This window comes from Plutella xylostella, chromosome 23 (genome assembly GCF_932276165.1).
Source record: "Plutella xylostella chromosome 23, ilPluXylo3.1, whole genome shotgun sequence".
Taxonomy (NCBI): Eukaryota; Metazoa; Arthropoda; class Insecta; order Lepidoptera; family Plutellidae; genus Plutella; species Plutella xylostella.
The window spans coordinates 3,431,358-3,449,299 of record NC_064003.1 but is presented as its reverse complement, the minus strand read 5'-3'; the positions used below and the strand labels follow the sequence as shown (position 1 = coordinate 3,449,299).

Here is a 17,942-nt window from a genome sequence, read left to right as displayed (position 1 = left end):
GCCTGTGTTAATCCAGGGTGTAAGCCTAACATACATACTTACAAACATAGACTTAGGGTCTGTTTCACAATGTATGGTTAGTGGCTACCTGTCGGATAAAATACCTACATGCTGTCACTGTCTATAAAATAATCACAGAGAGTGACAGCATGTATTTTATCCGACAGGTAGCCAATAACCAGACATTGTGAAACAGACCCTAAGTATATATACGCCAGTATATACTAACCCCCTTATTCATAGAGAAGTTACAGAACGTTTTAACTAATAAACTGTTTTGTCCCTCTCCGACAAAGTACAATTTATTCTTTGACAGAGAGGGACAAAACAGTTTATTAGTTAAAACGTATTGTAACTTTTCTATGAATAAGGGGGTTAGTCTATGCTTACAAAATTAGTAGAAAGGATTAAAACATAAAAAATCAAGGGCATATCTTTATTTCGTACGATTTTATTACACCAACATCGTGAGACAACAAAAATATTGTTTAAAAATAGTGTCTAAAATGAGAGAGTAAACAAAACATTATACATTACCCATTCCCTTCCCACTTCTTTTACAATGCGGGTAATTCTACGAATACTCGTAGGGGTAATGTTTATCATATCTGTAGGTACTTAGATAAGTATATAAAAAAATACTACGTACAGGTATATTGATATATTATTTAGATACTTGAAATAAAATAAAAACTTTAAAAAATATAGTATGAAACCTGAAAATTTAGATTAGTACTTACTTGCGTTAGGTACCTACCTACCTAACTCAAGATTTTATCTATGGAGTGTATTGTATGAGTGGATATAATAGAATTATAGGTAAGTATGTACTATTTAATTTGAGAGGATTCCTAAAACAGTTTCTTTAAATTCCACCAGAAAGACCCTGCTAATAATAATAATTATCAATTTACTTTGGTAAGTAAATAGAACCTTCTTATTTATTTATAACCTCCACAGTACTTAGTCTAGTCTAATTAAAATAGGTAGGTTATTATTATCTTTTATATTCGGCTACAACCTACCGTATTTTTATGTATCTCTGAATTTTTTACGTTGTCAGTTGAGAAACGTGTTAGCTACCAGAAAAATAAGCCAACAACGATTCAAATAATATAAAAACAAATTTCCTTTAAAAATAAATAACAACGATTAAAAATATATTGGTTTTAAAGTTTTCATTTAAAGGTACCGCAGTAGACAGTTTCAAATATCATACAATATCTTGTACCTAGGCTATTTTGGTACGTATACCATCTATCCAGGGATATTATACAAGTGTTGCAAAAGTGGTAAGTATAATTAAATCCCATAATAGAAAGTCACGTGTACAGACGTAATTATTGGTGTTACCACAAAAAACGTTAAACATTGTTTAACAAGTGTTTAAAACGAAATTTGACAGATTTTATAGGCGTTTGACAATATCTGTCAAATTTCGTTTTGAACACTACTTAAACAGTGTTTAAAGTTTTTTGTGGTAGCACAGTTCATGTTTAAAATATAATAGTTAATAACATTTAGTTACTAAATAATCCGGTGGAGGAACAGTGATATAAATAACGCACTTATCTGTAATAATAATGATGATATCACTTTGTAAAATACAGAACCAAATATTATAAAATTACATAAAAAAGCAAGTATAAAAACATAAACAAGGTATACATGGTCGCACTGTTTTTTTTAAGTTAGGTTGGTTAGGTATTGTAGTAAAGTTGCGATATCTACCAGTGGTTTATTTTTATATCTTCCTAATAAAAATAAAAAGTAGTAACCAAACCCGTATTGCACAGAGTTTAAAAAAATACCATACTGTTCCAAAAGTGGTTAAAGGAGAGCAGATCAACTTTTATAAAATATTTTTAAAAAACTACCGTCATAATGACTAATTTAAGAAGTCGTTATAATTGTAATATGTATTTGGGTACAATGTAAAGACGAGAGAACATTGCAAACGAACAAATAGTGCCTGTTGAGCATGTTACTAAGAAATTCCATGTAAATGTAAAGGATGAGTCATTTATAAAATTAGAACATGACTGAAATTATAATGCGGTGCGGTATGTAAAATTATGTATAAACTGTAGGCAGAGCTAGATGGACAGAATATTATGAATAAATATTATTAACCCCTCATTAGAATAACTTTAGTATTTTTGGTACATCTTTGCAATTTTTTTCAGGAAGTGAGATATTTGAGAAATCTCTTTTGTGCTTCATAATCATAAAGATACATGTATGAATAACCTACATATTTTTGAGTTAAATATCACAATGATTTGAATAAATTCGGCGGTACAATTTACCTCAATTTTAAGCGTGTTTTAAAAATATTCTTAACTAATTCTAACAATTTACAGAGTAGATACACAGCAAATACCTTCTATTATAATTGTATGGCTCAGGTCATACTTTTACATCACCTTAATATTGATTAATACATACTGCAGTTGAAAGTCTAGCCATACACAAGCAATGTAACCTGAAACAAAAATAAAATAGTGATTAAAACATTAATCACAAATCATTTCATCAGTGTAATTTAAACTACAATACTTGGCGGGATGACCTGACCAGTTAGCATCTTGAAGGAAATGGACTGGGGATGCCCGTTTTACATGGATAGGACAAGAGTGCGGCCGCGTATATCTGGAGGCACTTTAATAAGTTACCTATTGCTACAACCAAGACTCCAAAATCTGATTGATTTGGGACTAAAACAACTTTCTTCATCACTCACCATCACATCCCTACTGCTGGGGCACGGGTCTCCCTCCAAGGAAGGGAAGGAAAACAACTTTCTTACCTTAAGAGAAAACATTGATGGGCCGTGGCGAGACGGTGGGCAGGCTGTGTGAGGGGCTCCCCAGCGGGTCCACAATGTGAGACAACAACTGATTGGCTTCTATCGTGGCTTGCTTCACAGCCTCCTTGTATGGACCTCTCTTCTTCTTGTTAAAGCGGACCTGGAAAATTTATTATGTTGATTTAGATACATACCTTGATAGATAGAATATTCTTTACGCAACTTAATTAGGGTGGTGTAATCACATCACTGCTTAAGCATGGAAATCCTATGTTACAGACATATCATTCCCATACATAATAATAAAATAACATGACCAAAGCACTAATGAAGCAGGATTTTGGAGTCTACTAAGGAGATGGCTGTTCATAGCAGTTTTCAAATCATTCAGATATTGCATTCCTATGAATCAGTCAATAGGTGGCTATCATATATCAATCCATTTATAAATAGATAAGTACTCCTATCCTGTATTAGGTTCTGGGTCATAAATTAGCCGAGTCCTTCGTCAAGTCGCGCGCCTTAGAGTCGCGCGCCGCGCGAGTTGGCATCTACTGTTTTTTTATATCATCAACTCGCGTGCCCATGTAAAGTACATGTAAAGTACGGTCAGATGCAAACGAATTGAAACTAAAAAATATAGTTAAATATTGTCCCGTGGCTGATTAGCATAAGAAGGTACCGACTAGACAGTCGCCATTAAAGTAGATGCTTTGATTTCGGGACAATAAAGCCTATGTTGGAAGTGCGGAATGAGGCAAAAGGGGATGTGACCTATGACGCATGATACCCAAGATTGCTATCTCTCTCATCCCGTGCGCCAATTTTACCTGTCATAGCTATGTCCTTCAAGTTTTTGTTGCAAAAACCGGTTTAAAGGGTTAAAACGTCATCATTGTTTTAGTGACGTCGTTTTAGTGTTACTCCTAATGCGAAGCAGTTACATTAATTACAGTGTTGATAAGTAATAAGCCAATTTTTTGTTGTTGATTATTATTAGAATATTATATCTTAAATTATACATCTCCGAAAGGATATTGTGTTTTATTTTAAGATAAAGTCCTATAAAATACCCTATACATTTTAAGTAGTTACCTTAAGCATAAATAGCATAATAAATTAAAACTTTTGTGGCTGACTCTACATATTTTCACAGTCGAGCGAGTTGACGACAAAAAAAGAAGGTAAATACGGTAGGGGCAACTCGCGCGCGGCGCGCGAGTCAAAGGCGCGCGACTTGACGAAGGACTCATTAGCCGAGTCCTTCGTCAAGTCGCGCGCCTTAGAGTCGCGCGCCGCGCGAGTTGGCATCTACTGTTTTTTTATATCATCAACTCGCGTGCCCATGTAAAGTACATGTAAAGTACGGTCAGATGCAAACGAATTGAAACTAAAAAATATAGTTAAATATTGTCCCGTGGCTGATTAGCATAAGAAGGTACCGACTAGACAGTCGCCATTAAAGTAGATGCTTTGATTTCGGGACAATAAAGCCTATGTTGGAAGTGCGGAATGAGGCAAAAGGGGATGTGACCTATGACGCATGATACCCAAGATTGCTATCTCTCTCATCCCGTGCGCCAATTTTACCTGTCATAGCTATGTCCTTCAAGTTTTTGTTGCAAAAACCGGTTTAAAGGGTTAAAACGTCATCATTGTTTTAGTGACGTCGTTTTAGTGTTACTCCTAATGCGAAGCAGTTACATTAATTACAGTGTTGATAAGTAATAAGCCAATTTTTTGTTGTTGATTATTATTAGAATATTATATCTTAAATTATACATCTCCGAAAGGATATTGTGTTTTATTTTAAGATAAAGTCCTATAAAATACCCTATACATTTTAAGTAGTTACCTTAAGCATAAATAGCATAATAAATTAAAACTTTTGTGGCTGACTCTACATATTTTCACAGTCGAGCGAGTTGACGACAAAAAAAGAAGGTAAATACGGTAGGGGCAACTCGCGCGCGGCGCGCGAGTCAAAGGCGCGCGACTTGACGAAGGACTCAATTAGCCAATCCATGAGATTCTCATTAAATATTAGAAGAAAATGTATCACTAATAAGTAATAATAATAATGTTATGAAACTGTGAGTAATCATTACATTCATTAGCTAAGTGACTATTGTGTCCACTTATTGATAACATAAGCTTACCAACAGTAGTTGGTTTAATTGGTACAAATGAACAATTTACTATGTAATATTAATTTATAAACATTAAAACAGAAAACACAAACCTTATAATCTTCTAGAAAAGGGCTCAGGCTGTCGCAGGGTATCATGGATGATGTTTTAGAGGCAAACCACGCTACATGTGCCTTGGACTCAAGTGAGACGCTGAGCACCCGGCCCGGCCACCATGGGAACCCCACCACCTTGCCCCAGACAATGTCCCCTGGAGTCACCGGCAAGTGCTTCCCGCCAACACCCTCGGTGGAATCTTCTGGAAAGTCCGGCACAGCATCACTCTCCCACCCTTCAGATCCACTCTCTTCACCCTTTTCTTCAGGAGAATGACTACTTGGCCTCCTTAAGTTAACAGCTGGCTTCTGCTTATTACAGTTTCCTTTTATATCACTAAAGTAGTTGATTGGTTCACTTTCAGGGCCTTTGCTTGTGTTTTCGTCTCTTTCCTTGTTTTTCTTTTTATGTTTCACTTTGTGTTTGTGTTTCTTGTCTATTGAGAGTGTGCATGGTGCTGTGTCCACATTATTTCGAGGTGACAGTGCCCCTATATGTTTAGGGGACAGTCCTGTTCTCACACCTAATGCGCTGTTTTTCTTTGCTTGCCTCTTAGCCTTTTTCAGGGCTTTTTTGGCTGCTTTCAGTTCAGATTGCTTTGTCATATCACAGACTCCAGAATCCTCATTGTAATCACCGACTAGAGCAGGTATTTTGACTACTGTACCTTCTCCTTCTCCAAAACATATTTTTATAGTCTTTTTGTTAGTAAATATTGAGTTGAAGGGTGCATCATTGTCTTGTTTAGCAGTATCAGTTTTAATATCACAATTCATATTAATGTCTTCATTAACATTAACAAATGCTACTTCGTGTGGTACCCTGTCATTATCACAACTTCTTTCCCCTCTTCCTTCTATATCTCTGCCCAACTCATCACAGTTTTTGTTTCCTTTAATGGCATTAGAGATTTCTTGTGGCTGTAGCCGGGAGAGCTTTGGTATGAGCATGCTGCCCATGAGGAACTTCTTCTCTGCATCGCGCCCCATCGCCTCGTACGGGGCGTCGTCTGAAGCATTACCGTCCAGTTTCCTCTTCTTCACATGCACATTCTCATTGTTTTCATTGCATATTCCCTGGCAGTTTGAACACAGGACCTTTCTAGGTCTTAACCTGACGGTCATCTTTTGTCTCGGCTGGGCCTTACCCTTAGCACTAACCTTCTTGGTCTGGGGTTTTTCAGTCGCATACTGAGGCTCCTGGTAAGTGAACCTTTGACTAACGGAATGTAGTTTTTCATCTTTGTTGGACAGCGGATTGTCTTTATTAAATGCAGGGTGGAGGCTGTACACTCCAAAAGGCAGGGTGCTGAAATAGAACGAGTAGGTAACACGTAAATACTACGAACTTTTATGATCGATATTGTAAACCACCAAATTTAAAATTAATACTGACCCTTTATTAGCGTCCAATAGCACACCTTGGAACTTTTTATCGTCTGTGCAGTAAGAGACAACAATTAAATCAGCTAAAGCTTCTTCTACTCTTACTAAAATTTCAGAATCCTTTTCAATCATTATATCGGCTGTTGCTGCGACAGCCGCCATGTTCTTTTCACAATTTTCTTAATTTTTCTATCTAGTCTTTGACTACCACAGACCAGACATAAAGGAATGGCAGACTAGACCGCAGACCGCACCGGCAGATACAGCCACCGATACCTAAAGAAAAGTACCTCACCGAATGACGACACTAACGAAACGGTTGCTGGTGCTACGGCTTTTCGATGACTTCGGGTCGCTATTTCATTATTTTCTCTTGGAAAACTTGAGGAACTATATATTTCGCACAATCCTGCGAGGATTATTGTAGTAAATGGTCTAAATACAGTTAGGAATTGGCTAAAAGATAACATCCTCACCCTAAACAGCGAAAAAACTAAGTATTTAGCTTTTTCAATACGAAATTGTTCACAAGACCTTAAATTAATTGCACATGACTGTCAGAGCGACCCATCTTCCGATTATAATTGCCAATGCAAACCTTTAGAACGCGTATCATTCATCAAATATTTGGGCGTTATCATTGATAGTAACCTAAGCTTCAAGCAACATATTTTTAATTTAAGCAAAAAAGTGAGAAAACTTATATATGTCTTTAAAAACTTGAGACATGTGGTTCCTCGTCATACGCTGAAGCAGATTTATTATGCCCTCTGTCAGTCACTGATTTCATACTGCATTTCTTCCATTTGTTAGTCGTATACCTCGAAATCAAAAAATCCTTGTAGCTTTTCACCTATTCGCATTTCGCCGCGATTTTTGAATAGATTTTTATTGTTGTAGTATAATTTTTGATCGCTACTGACAATTGTCTGAAAAAATCATAGTAGATTTACTTTCCTGCCTGCCTTCACTGTAGTCGCTTTTCACCTTGATAGATATTTGTTTTTAATGCATTATAAGGTACATATCGCGATATTTCTATTACACTACAACAATATGCGACCCAAATAAGATGCGACATAAAATACTTACCTGCTATTCAAAATATATGCAGCTTAATAAATAAGCTATTGATAATACATGCTACATAAAAATTTGCTACTGTTGTAAAAATCTGTTAAAAATATATGCTAGTAACAAAATATACTACCGATATTATACGCTACAACAAAAAACGCTATCAAGGTGAAATGCGAATAGGTGAAAAGCTACAAGGATTTTTTGATTTCGAGGTATACGACTAACAAATGGCAGTTTTAAACCGATTATCTATCCAACCAAGCTTCTCTATGAATATTGTCAGGTTTTTACTGTACGGCAGCTGTTTTTGTGTAGTATTATACTGAAACAACACTCAATGTTGCAATACAATCCTAAAATCCTCTCGAGGCGTAGGTGGTTTACGGTATGCAGAAGCTCTTTCAAACCCAAGACTATGTTCATTCACAGATTTTTCAATTTTATAGGTACACATATATACAATAAAATTAATAAAATTCTTAATATCTACCCAATGAATATTATAGCTGTTAAAAAAACTATAACTCCTTGGATACAGAGTCTAACTTATGACGAGACTGAAGACTTATTGGTTATTCAACAATAAACACGACTTAACAATCGTTTTATAATTAATAATAAACTAGGTAAATACAGGAATCCACATCTTTAACTATTACACACCCTCTCACACACACTCACACACTTACATATTTACACATAGAGAGGACTCACCACATACTTATTTTATTAATATATTTATAGGAATTAATTATTTAACTAGGTAATTAAGCTTAATCAAATCATGTTTATGTTCGTTACGTTTCTCTACTTTGCGTTAACAGATGTCTAATATTATTTAAGATTACTGAGGATAGAGGCGCTGAATGCTGAAATACAGGCCATAAACCTAGTTCAGCATCAGATGCTATGTTTATAACACATTCTTACATATTACTTTAGTATTAATCAACTAGTTAAGAATTTTGTGTAACAAACTAAACTGTTTATCAAATAAATATTTATTATTTATTATTATTATTATCCTTAAGCTTGTTTTTTTTCTTAAATAAAAAAAAATTGGTAGAAATTTTGGTCATTTTTCTGGTAGTACTGAATTGAATGAATGAAAAAAAATATGACTACCGGAAAGACCGAACGAAAGTGACAGTGGAAACTTGTCAAAGTTGTCAATAATTTGACATTGACATTTGGCATTTGTTGTTTGTGAGCGGTTTATCGCAGTGTGTGTGTTTTCCACTAGAATTTACGATTTATTACTTAAATTGTTAAAACAAAAGTGAGTTATTTAAAACTCCAGTCCAGTTTTACTAGTATGTTAATCATGATTTTCACTTTCAGTCATTTAAGCTAACACTCTCCACAAAAACCTATTTTAAACTTACGTAATGGGCAATAACTTACCGAGTTGTTGATTGTTTTTTCTCTATTCAATTTGTGTATTAGCATACTAAAACAACAATAACCAGTTTTAGAGGTTGTATTAACAGGAAGGTTATTGTGAGTCTTGTCGGGTTGCTAAGAGCTACAGCAACAAGAGTAATAAAATAGTTTATGTCCTTTATGTTAGCTATAAACTTAGCTTAGCTAGATGAGCTGGTTTGATTTTCAGAAATATTCCTTATTATTTTCAGTAATATGTCTCTAGAAAAGCGGATAGACATCACACAGCCCCTGTGGGACCAGAGCACCTTCTATGGGCGTTTCAAACACTTTGCCTTCATATCAAACCCGCTGCTATCATTAGTCGGTGATAAAGAGCTGCAGGAAGCTAAGGAACTTTACAATAAATACAAGTAAGTACCATATAATATAAAATAGTCATAGGAACTACATTATATAATCTTGTTCCATTGTCGATGTATGTTATATCTTACATTATTTTTTGATCAATAAATATTTTATTATTTATTATTATAGCTCAATTAATAAGACTTTGACACCTATGTATTGAAAATGACCTCACCTATGCAAAGCTTCTACCATTAAATCTCATAACGTAGCCTGGCTGGGGGAAAACACATACTTATAACAAACTTACTCCTAAACATCAATGAAATTATTTTCCCTTTCACTTTATTTCAATTATAGACAAGGCGCAGAGCCGAAAGGAACAACATACAAACAAGTGGTCAGAGCGAAACAGCTTTACGAGTCAGCCTTCCACCCGGACAGCGGAGACTTGCAGAATGTGTTCGGCCGCATGTCCTTCCAGATGCCGGGGGGCTGCCTCATCACCGGAGCCATGCTGCAGTTTTACAGGTGGATAGCAGGATGATAATTAAGATGTTTATAGAAAGCATGTAGAGGGATAGTTTAGTGATTTAATTGTTATGGATAATATTTTGTTATAACTCTTGTAGACCTCATATTTTAAATGGTCTATGTGGGGTTTTCTACAGACAATTTAATACTGTACAAATAGGATCTATTGCTAAATCTGCAAAAATAATAGAGAACAGCTTGGGTCTATAAATATGTAGAGATATAGATTCTTGGAAAACCCCTTTAATCCATAAAATTATTGCTATAGACCATGTGTTAGTGGAACTTATAACAGAAGTTATGTTTTTAGGACAACTAAAAATATTTTCCTTAATTACTTTGTTGTAAGTATTTATATACCACTTGGCATTCCCCACATAGTTGAGTGCCAAAACTTTGGTTTGAAATACAATTACTGACTCATATCACAAAGGGCATAATGTAGGTATTTTTTCGTATCATGAATGCCTATTATTGAATGTAAGGTTTGTAATAATGAATTTGACACCCTCAATGAACCATGAATTATGAAATTATACATAATATTATCAATAATTTTGCCATTTCTTGTAGTCAATCACTACCGATAGTAATTGAATGTACATATCAAAAGAACATCACTGAAAAAATATCCATGGAAAAAGCGATCGGCATAATAATATCTTGTAGTCAATCACTATCTGCTGTTGAATGAAAATAGCAAAAGAACGTACTGAAAAAAATATCCATAGAAAAAGCGATTGGCGCTGCTAACCACCTTTATTTCTGTATATTTCAATACAACTATTATATTATTCTTAACTTCCTTCCCAATTCCAGAACAAACACAGCGGTAGTATTCTGGCAGTGGGTGAACCAGTCGTTCAACGCGCTCGTGAACTACACGAACCGCAACGCAAATTCTCCGTTAACGACGACGCAGATGGGCGTGGCCTACGTGTCTGCGACGACGGCTGCGTTGGGAACTGCGTTGACGTTCAAGTTCGTTGTGCAGAAACGCGCTAAGAACCCTATTTTGGCTGTGAGTAGTTGATAAGCTATAGTTGTAAATATAGTTGATAAGAGTTTAGTTTAGCTGAGTGTTGAAACGTTTATGTGTATTCTAGAGATTGAGAAACCGATAATTGCTAGGGTGTGAGTGGAGTTGCCCATGTCCAGCAGTGGATGATTAAGATGATGTTCTGAAGCTTTCTCAAGTAATTCTCTGTTTCTTTCCGCGAGGGCTTCAAAGGACTCCCATGGATATTCCGAAATAAAAAGTAGCCTTTAACATTCAGCCATAATATAGTTTTATGATATTTACATTATTTTTGATTATTATTTTTGTACTTCGGAAATTTTGGAGCTTAATGAAAACCAACGTACAATGTAATCTTGTCTCTTTATAATATTAATGCAGAAAAATATACATATTTACATAATATATTGTGTTTATTGTTTTCAGAGATTCGTCCCGTTCGTAGCGGTGGCGGCCGCCAACTTTGTGAACATTCCACTCATGAGGCAAAGTGAGATCGCTAATGGTAAGAAACATTGAAAATAAGTAAATTATTCACCACTTTGCATGACATACCTACATTAGGGTGGAGCGTCATTGTATGAAGAAAAAAAAAGTTCGTTGGATCGATTGTGAATACCTGCGGAAAGTTGCATTTGGTTGAATTATACCTAATTATATATTTTTTAAATCATTTTTTTATAGTTTTCAGTCCCCTACCTCAGCTCAAAGTTTGAGTAGTTTTGTTAAAATTGGTACATCTTTGAATATTGAAAGAACGTAACGACAATTAACATCTTGGAAATATTTTACCGTAAATATAACAATAAAAACTTAATTTTGTAAACCTAAACCTTTATTTTAAAATAACATATAATTATAATCATAAACAATAGCAAAAAAAGGAGGAAAATCATGGAAATTTCGTAAGTTATTCATTAGTATTTTTGGAGACCTTAAAGTCCTGCATTGCAATGCAGGACTTTGATCCAACCAGGTCGATCAATTGGCTATCGCTGGCAGCCTGTAGGATTGGAGGAGATGTTATTTGTGATTCACTCCATACGATCATGTCAGTATAATGGGCCTCAAAGTTTAACTTTGGTACTTTAAATATTCTTATCCCTGGTTTCGAGTTCTTCCTGGTCGCGATAATTCGTTTTAATCCCAATTCCCTTATATGTGGTCGGTTGTCGAACAGCATCGCTAGTAGAAGGTTTTCAGGATGCGCAAAAATGCATTTCTTTGAATGACTGGGTCAATAATCTGTTTCACATCAGACAGAGCTGAAACATCTAGATAATTCAATTAATTTGTAGACGTGAGTTGGTCCTTGTTTAAACGAGCTATCCTTCTTTACATAAAACCATACTGGAGCATACACTTTCACAACATATTCTGCTAGTTTAATTAACTCTGGTGAAGGGTTTGGTGTGGCGACATACCACAGTCGTACCACATACACAGTCGTAAGATTCTATTAGGGTTTGTTAACCAACGTGAATGGGGCCATTTTTCCAGGACTTCTATGGCATAAATCCTGAGGACATGAACCGCTGCTGACTGCTTCACTCATTTACTTCTGATCTGTACACTTAGAGTACCTAATTTCAGTTTCAGTCGGTGAAAGAGGCATGTTAGATGGAATAGAAGCAAACGCCGTGAAAGACAGATTTTAAAAGTTTTCCAAAGCTTTTCCTATTACGCCAGAATATAGTTGAAGGCCACTGGTAGCTCCATCTTACTTAGTCAACAAATACCGAAGGGGCAATTCGTTCGCGTGCAGTTGGCAAATGAACCATTGTAGTGGTCCACCTAACTTTAATTGGATCAATCGAATTACGCCACTTTTCCTGCCAGTGTTTGTAGCTGTACCGTCACACCCGACAACTTGGTGAAATCAATGGAACTCTTAGTAAAATACGAATGTATAGAATCAGCTATAACTTTTACTGTACCACACAACGTAGTTAAATGGCCTAAGAACAGTGATTCTGGCTCCACTATTAAGGATATGCTCTAATGTAACAATCGTTTTGTGAAAACGTTGACCTCGCTTTTGAATCACTAGCGTCTTGTCCTTTTGGCCATCGAGTCCACTGACTTCAGAAGAATCGAAGCAAAGTTAGAAGAGCTAGAAAACGAGTGCGTGATGACATTCAAAGGCAAGAGTAGCCTTTGAATGACATCACGCACTCGTTTTCTAACTCTTCTAACTTTGCTTCGATCTACGACGTTTTCTGCATGTTCTGAAGTAATCAGACCGACATCTTGTAGTACTGCACTTGCAACTGCTGCTGCCGATCGATCCGAGATGCCATATCGGTCATAAACTGTGGCTAAGGTTGGCAGAGATATGGGTCGATTACACCTAACGAGTACAATGGCGAGTCAGTGTCCTCGACCGAGCACTCGATCATTTGCTAGCCGTTCATTGGTCGAGGATTGGCCGAGGATACTGTCCCACCCACCACTGTACTCATTAGATGTAATCCCCAATAGTCTTTTTGTCTGATACGGTATTGGTTGTATCGGCGCACCATCGAGTTTTAGATGTACTGGGTTGAGGTTAAATTAATTCCTGGAAGAGATCGCTTTTAGCGATAAGGTCGCCCTTATTGTATTATAGATTTTATGTCTTAAATGTTATTTACGTGTTTTATGTACAATAAAGTTATACCTACTAATTCAGAATGGCTGCAGATTCGAGAAGGCGTTAAAGAAGAAGTTTGATTTTTTTATTGTAATTTTTCGTCCCTTTGACGTCGCATATATTATTATTTTTTATTACGTTTATCTATAAATGTATCTATTATATATCACAACAGTAAAAACAGTAAAGATAAGTCGAAAAAAACAATAAAAGTAACGTAGTTTTTTTAAAAGTTATATATTTAAAATAGGACGATTCAATTATTTTTTCAAATATTCAAGAGGCGGTAGGGGACTAAAAGTAGGTACCAATATTTTTTTTATTATTTTTTCCCCGTAGATAAGACGGTATTGCAACTTTCTAGTGCTATTCAGTAAGTGATATGTAAAAAAAAATATTACGCTCCACCCTAACCTACATGGCATAAATGAATGTGCATTGTGTGTATTGTTATGTTAATTAATGAATAAATATTAATATGACTGATGTATTTTGGTTTCAGGATTGGAAGTAACTGATGAGAATGGAAAGATCGTCGGCAAATCTCAAGTAGCTCCCGCCAAGGGAATCACACAAGTCGTGTTGTCGAGGTAAGTTGGGGCCAAAACAATCTTGATATTAATTATTTACAAGGTGTTGCTAAAGTATTATGCTGGGGCCATACTACGGTGATATAGTACATATAGTAATAAATAGATTACTATATCTAAATAAATAAATAAATATGCCAATAATTACCACGGTCATTGATGATATTAAACAATGAAAAATATACATTAAATCATTTGTTTAGTGAACAAATTACACCAACGATTAACCTCCATTACCGCGGTAATTATTGTATTTTTATATCACGGTAATGTGAATAGCCCATTAAAGATAGTATAAAGTGACTCAGGGCCTCATATAGAACAACTTTTGGAAATTCACACAAAAAATGATTTAAAAGTCGGCTTTTACAACAAATACCTACTTAAAATTTTAACTTACACGTCTATAACCCGCACATGTAATAACGTGTTTCATGTCTACATTCCAGGATAGCGATGTGCTCCCCGGGCATGCTGCTCCTGCCGGTGATCATGGAGCGGCTGGAACCGAGACCCTTCATGCGCCGGATGAAGTGGGCGCACGCCGGCATACAGACCGCCATCGTCGGCGTCTTGTGAGTTTATACACAGATTACTAATAATCAATCCATTATCTGATATGTGTATTGATTTATCTATACTGTACTCTTACAGAGTAAAAATTAACAGGGCCGCACTTTCTGCCTCATAAGTAGCATTCACATAGGCTTGAATAGGGCTGAAGTAAGTAAGGCGTCAGTAGTTACTACCTAACCAGATGCATCACTCAGTATATAATTTTCAATACCTACTGAGGTTACACTGTAGCTTAAGCAAGCGCTCCACATTAAAAGGTTTTAAACGCTCAAAGCGAATGACAAAATTTTTACAATTTAGTTTAGTTCATTATACTTTCAGATTGCAAACGACATGAACTTAAATATTATGTTGTGGTCAATCTAATCAATCATTGTTTACTGATTACTGTTATTTCCTATAGCCTCACATTCATGGTTCCTACTGGTTGCGCCCTGTTCCCGCAGAGATGGTAAGTCCAATTTTTTCTTGATTTCTTCATAAGCTTTTAAAATTGGATAAATTTATTTCGGGTTAAAAATAGTTGAATACATAAACTCACAACTGTAATCACTAAGGGGTAGTCAGAGTTGACTCGCAAGCGAGCCTGTACATTTAGATGTACAGGTTTCCTCACGATGTTTTCCTTCATCGTAAAAGCAAGTTATTTTTTAAAAACACCCGACACCGTCACACAAGAATTATAATTATAAAATATATTTAAACATACTAACCCTCGTTTTCTTTCTTCAACAGTCGCCTGTCAATAGACACGATAAAGAGATTCGAGCCTGAAAACTACGAGGAAATTCTAAAGAACACAGGCGGTAAGCCTCCACAGTATGTTTACTTCAACAAAGGTCTGTAAACTGTCACAGTAATTAATTAAATAGTAATGTAATTACTGCGAAATGTACAACGTGCAGTCAGCTACAAAATAGTTATATGGATCAACATTTTTGAAACATCGATGCTATTTGTTGTTATAACGCGTCATAAATCGTTGCTCAAATTTATCTGAGAAAAACCAAACTGTGTTTACTTTTAAGTTAGGCCCGGTTTGGCGATACTCGGTTAGATCATAACAAGGAATTAGTCCATCAATTATACGTCATCTTCATATTAAATTCTTGACAGGTCAACAACTAATCCCTTACGTTGTTATGATCTAACCAAGTATCGCGAAACCAGGCCCGGTAAGTTCTAAGCAAGTGTATCAATGTTTTGAAAAGTGTGATTACAAGGAAGGCAATATCATGTTGTGAATGATGATTTGATCAACAACAACAATCACAGTCTGTTATAATTGTTCAGTATTGACCTGATTGGGTATGAAATGGTTATAATATCCGAATTATTTAGTCGGTTAATCTCAGTATTTTAATGCCAGTGAAAAAACATTTGACTTTGAAAAAAACGCAATCTCAAACTGAAATCTCTGTTACGGTGTCTCTAATATTTTTTCATATATTTGTTGATAAGTTTTATTAATTCTTAAGTTTATCATTATAATTAAGAATTTGTTTTTATTATTGATTTTTTAAAACATCATGCTTTATTACAGTATTTTTTGCTATTTTTGTTTTTATATTAGGCATTACATTTATGTACTTAAAACATGTGATTCTTTATGTACTTAAGTATTTTATTTTAAGTATAACTCACTACATAATTTATCTGCTCATTTCAGTACGGAAATTGAATCTCGTACTGTTTTTAAAAACCTGTATTTTATTAAAACGGAAACACATTCCATAAAGTATCTTAAAATCAAGTCAATTTATTTTTTTATTCTGTTACTTGCATTTCTAACATATTTCCCTGCCAATAATTTTATTAATATTGATGTATCACAATAAATATATGAATTATGTTTGGTGGATATTTATATTCCACGCCATAAGTAAATTCTAGTCGTCAGAGAATGACAAAAGCGCAACAAATTGTTTCAAAATAGGGCTTTCTCTATGGTTCAGTGTAGCCTACAAAACAAACCTAAGGCGACAAATAAAATCTTGTCTCGTCTTTTAACTTAATTTATGTATTTTTTTGTAACTAGCATGTTATTATGTTATTAAGCGCAAGAAAAATGACAATGTAAATCTCAATACTAAAGATCTGTGTACTTAATACGAAATTGTGTAGTGAATAGAATGTAGCTGTTATTGATTGAAAGGACAATAAATATGTTGCAATGTACTATCGCATTTTCTATAAACACCCTAATTTAAGTAACTTAAAATTTAGGAATAAAATAGATAGTTATTTTGTTAGATTAATCAGTATATTTCGATGATACAATAGTGTTCTTACTGAACAAACTTAAGGAAAACATTTTGAACTCAAGTTTTAATATTATAAATTAAACATTGATTTAAGATTTACAGTACGTTCTAAATTATAAGTAAATAATAAGGCACCGGAAATATATAAATTGAGTATATAGAGTTCAGTTCTTTCTGATTGGCACAAAGCACATTTTATGTACAAATACAATATAAAAAAAGATATGTTATGCTCTAATATTAACTTTGATAAATATTCTTTATATAAAATACCATTATAAAGTCAGAGTGTAATACATCTTATTCCTGACAACAATATTAGTAAAATTATTTCGTATCTCGTTCTAAAATATATGACCGTATAAATATATGTTTTCCAGTTATATACCTACTTTTTGTTAGTTCTTACTCCAATGAGTCCTTTCATATTACAAAATCATTCAATTACTTACCTCTTTCAAAACATCCGCAACATTCATAATATTAATTTACTTACTTATAAATATTAAATTCGAGCACAAACAATAATATCAAGACTGGTCCTCTGACAGAATTAAACTTACAAACTATTTACGAATTAACAACAAGTCTTTCAAGGTGCCTAATTTAAGAACTAGCATAAAAATGTACAACCCTTACCACCGATTTTAATATACATTCGCTTTCTCTAGCAACACTGACGCGTCACACATGGCTTTAGCTGACGAACGAACTAAGAACATTAGATGTAACTGTTCGAAGACATTCAACTGGACCCTGGACCTGACTAGCCCGTGTAGAACAGTCGCCCGTTCTAAGTCCAGCCATCTTTGAAGCGACAACTCTCTATCCTCCACTGGCACCCCTTGCACAACGTCCAAAGGTCCCCAAAGAGTGAATTCTAGTACTGATTTGGCCTGGTTCAGAGATACGGCCCTCTCTTCTCGCAATACTTCTTTGAGTAATGGCGTCAGTTTCTCTCCAGGAAGTAGGATTTCAACGGCTTTTGTCGCACATTTGCACAGCGAATTGAGATGTTCGTCTGCTGTTTTGCTGCAGTTTGTTTCTTCGCTCAATCTGGAAAATAAAATGCTATTG

The 17,942-nt window shown here is 35.0% G+C and overlaps 3 protein-coding genes across 7 annotated transcripts in view; 1 reads left to right on the top strand and 2 right to left on the bottom strand.

The window, feature by feature from the left end:
* Positions 1 to 1,474: 1,474 nt before the first annotated feature.
* On the bottom strand, positions 1,475 to 6,631 carry LOC105383536 (PWWP domain-containing protein 2A). Its single transcript, XM_011553603.3, has 4 exons — positions 6,451 to 6,631; positions 5,052 to 6,363; positions 2,810 to 2,969; positions 1,475 to 2,485 (listed from the first exon to the last, which is right to left on the bottom strand). The coding sequence occupies exons 1-3, from the start codon at positions 6,600 to 6,602 to the stop codon at positions 2,811 to 2,813; spliced, it is 1,623 nt and encodes a 540-aa protein (XP_011551905.3). The 5' UTR covers positions 6,603 to 6,631; the 3' UTR covers positions 1,475 to 2,485; position 2,810.
* Positions 6,632 to 8,715: 2,084 nt separating this feature from the next.
* On the top strand, positions 8,716 to 16,779 carry LOC105383534 (sideroflexin-2). Of its 3 annotated transcripts, none has more exons than XM_048629507.1 (9): positions 8,716 to 8,833; positions 9,155 to 9,316; positions 9,612 to 9,782; positions 10,605 to 10,806; positions 11,230 to 11,308; positions 13,938 to 14,025; positions 14,475 to 14,600; positions 15,005 to 15,052; positions 15,337 to 16,779. In XM_048629507.1, the coding sequence occupies exons 2-9, from the start codon at positions 9,159 to 9,161 to the stop codon at positions 15,446 to 15,448; spliced, it is 984 nt and encodes a 327-aa protein (XP_048485464.1). In that variant the 5' UTR covers positions 8,716 to 8,833; positions 9,155 to 9,158; the 3' UTR covers positions 15,449 to 16,779. The 3 variants fall into 3 exon arrangements, with proteins under 3 accessions (XP_048485464.1, XP_048485465.1, XP_048485463.1); XM_048629508.1 differs by having other exon boundaries at positions 8,719 to 8,799; XM_048629506.1 differs by lacking the exon at positions 8,716 to 8,833 and adding an exon at positions 8,885 to 9,059.
* Positions 16,780 to 16,842: 63 nt separating this feature from the next.
* Positions 16,843 to 17,942, bottom strand: part of LOC105383533 — a 66,182-nt gene continuing 65,082 nt past the window's right edge. For all 3 annotated transcript variants that reach the window (XM_011553594.3, XM_038113253.2, XM_038113252.2), the window contains exon 6: positions 16,843 to 17,921. In XM_011553594.3, coding sequence (XP_011551896.3) covers positions 17,513 to 17,921 — 409 coding nt within the window. In that variant the 3' untranslated portion in view covers positions 16,843 to 17,512. The remainder of the gene's footprint in view (positions 17,922 to 17,942) is intronic.

Coding starts and splice junctions, on each gene's coding strand:
- LOC105383536 (XM_011553603.3), bottom strand. CDS start 6,602: ATGGCGGCTGTCGCAGCAACAGCCGATATAATGATTGAAAAGGATTCT. Junction 6,364..6,450: donor CTATTGGACGCTAATAAAGG/GTCAGTATTAAT, acceptor GTTCTATTTCAG/CACCCTGCCTTTTGGAGTGT. Junction 2,970..5,051: donor CTTTTCTAGAAGATTATAAG/GTTTGTGTTTTC, acceptor TAAATTTTCCAG/GTCCGCTTTAACAAGAAGAA.
- LOC105383534 (XM_048629507.1), top strand. CDS start 9,159: ATGTCTCTAGAAAAGCGGATAGACATCACACAGCCCCTGTGGGACCAG. Junction 14,601..15,004: donor ACCGCCATCGTCGGCGTCTT/GTGAGTTTATAC, acceptor TATTTCCTATAG/CCTCACATTCATGGTTCCTA. Junction 15,053..15,336: donor GCCCTGTTCCCGCAGAGATG/GTAAGTCCAATT, acceptor TTTCTTCAACAG/TCGCCTGTCAATAGACACGA.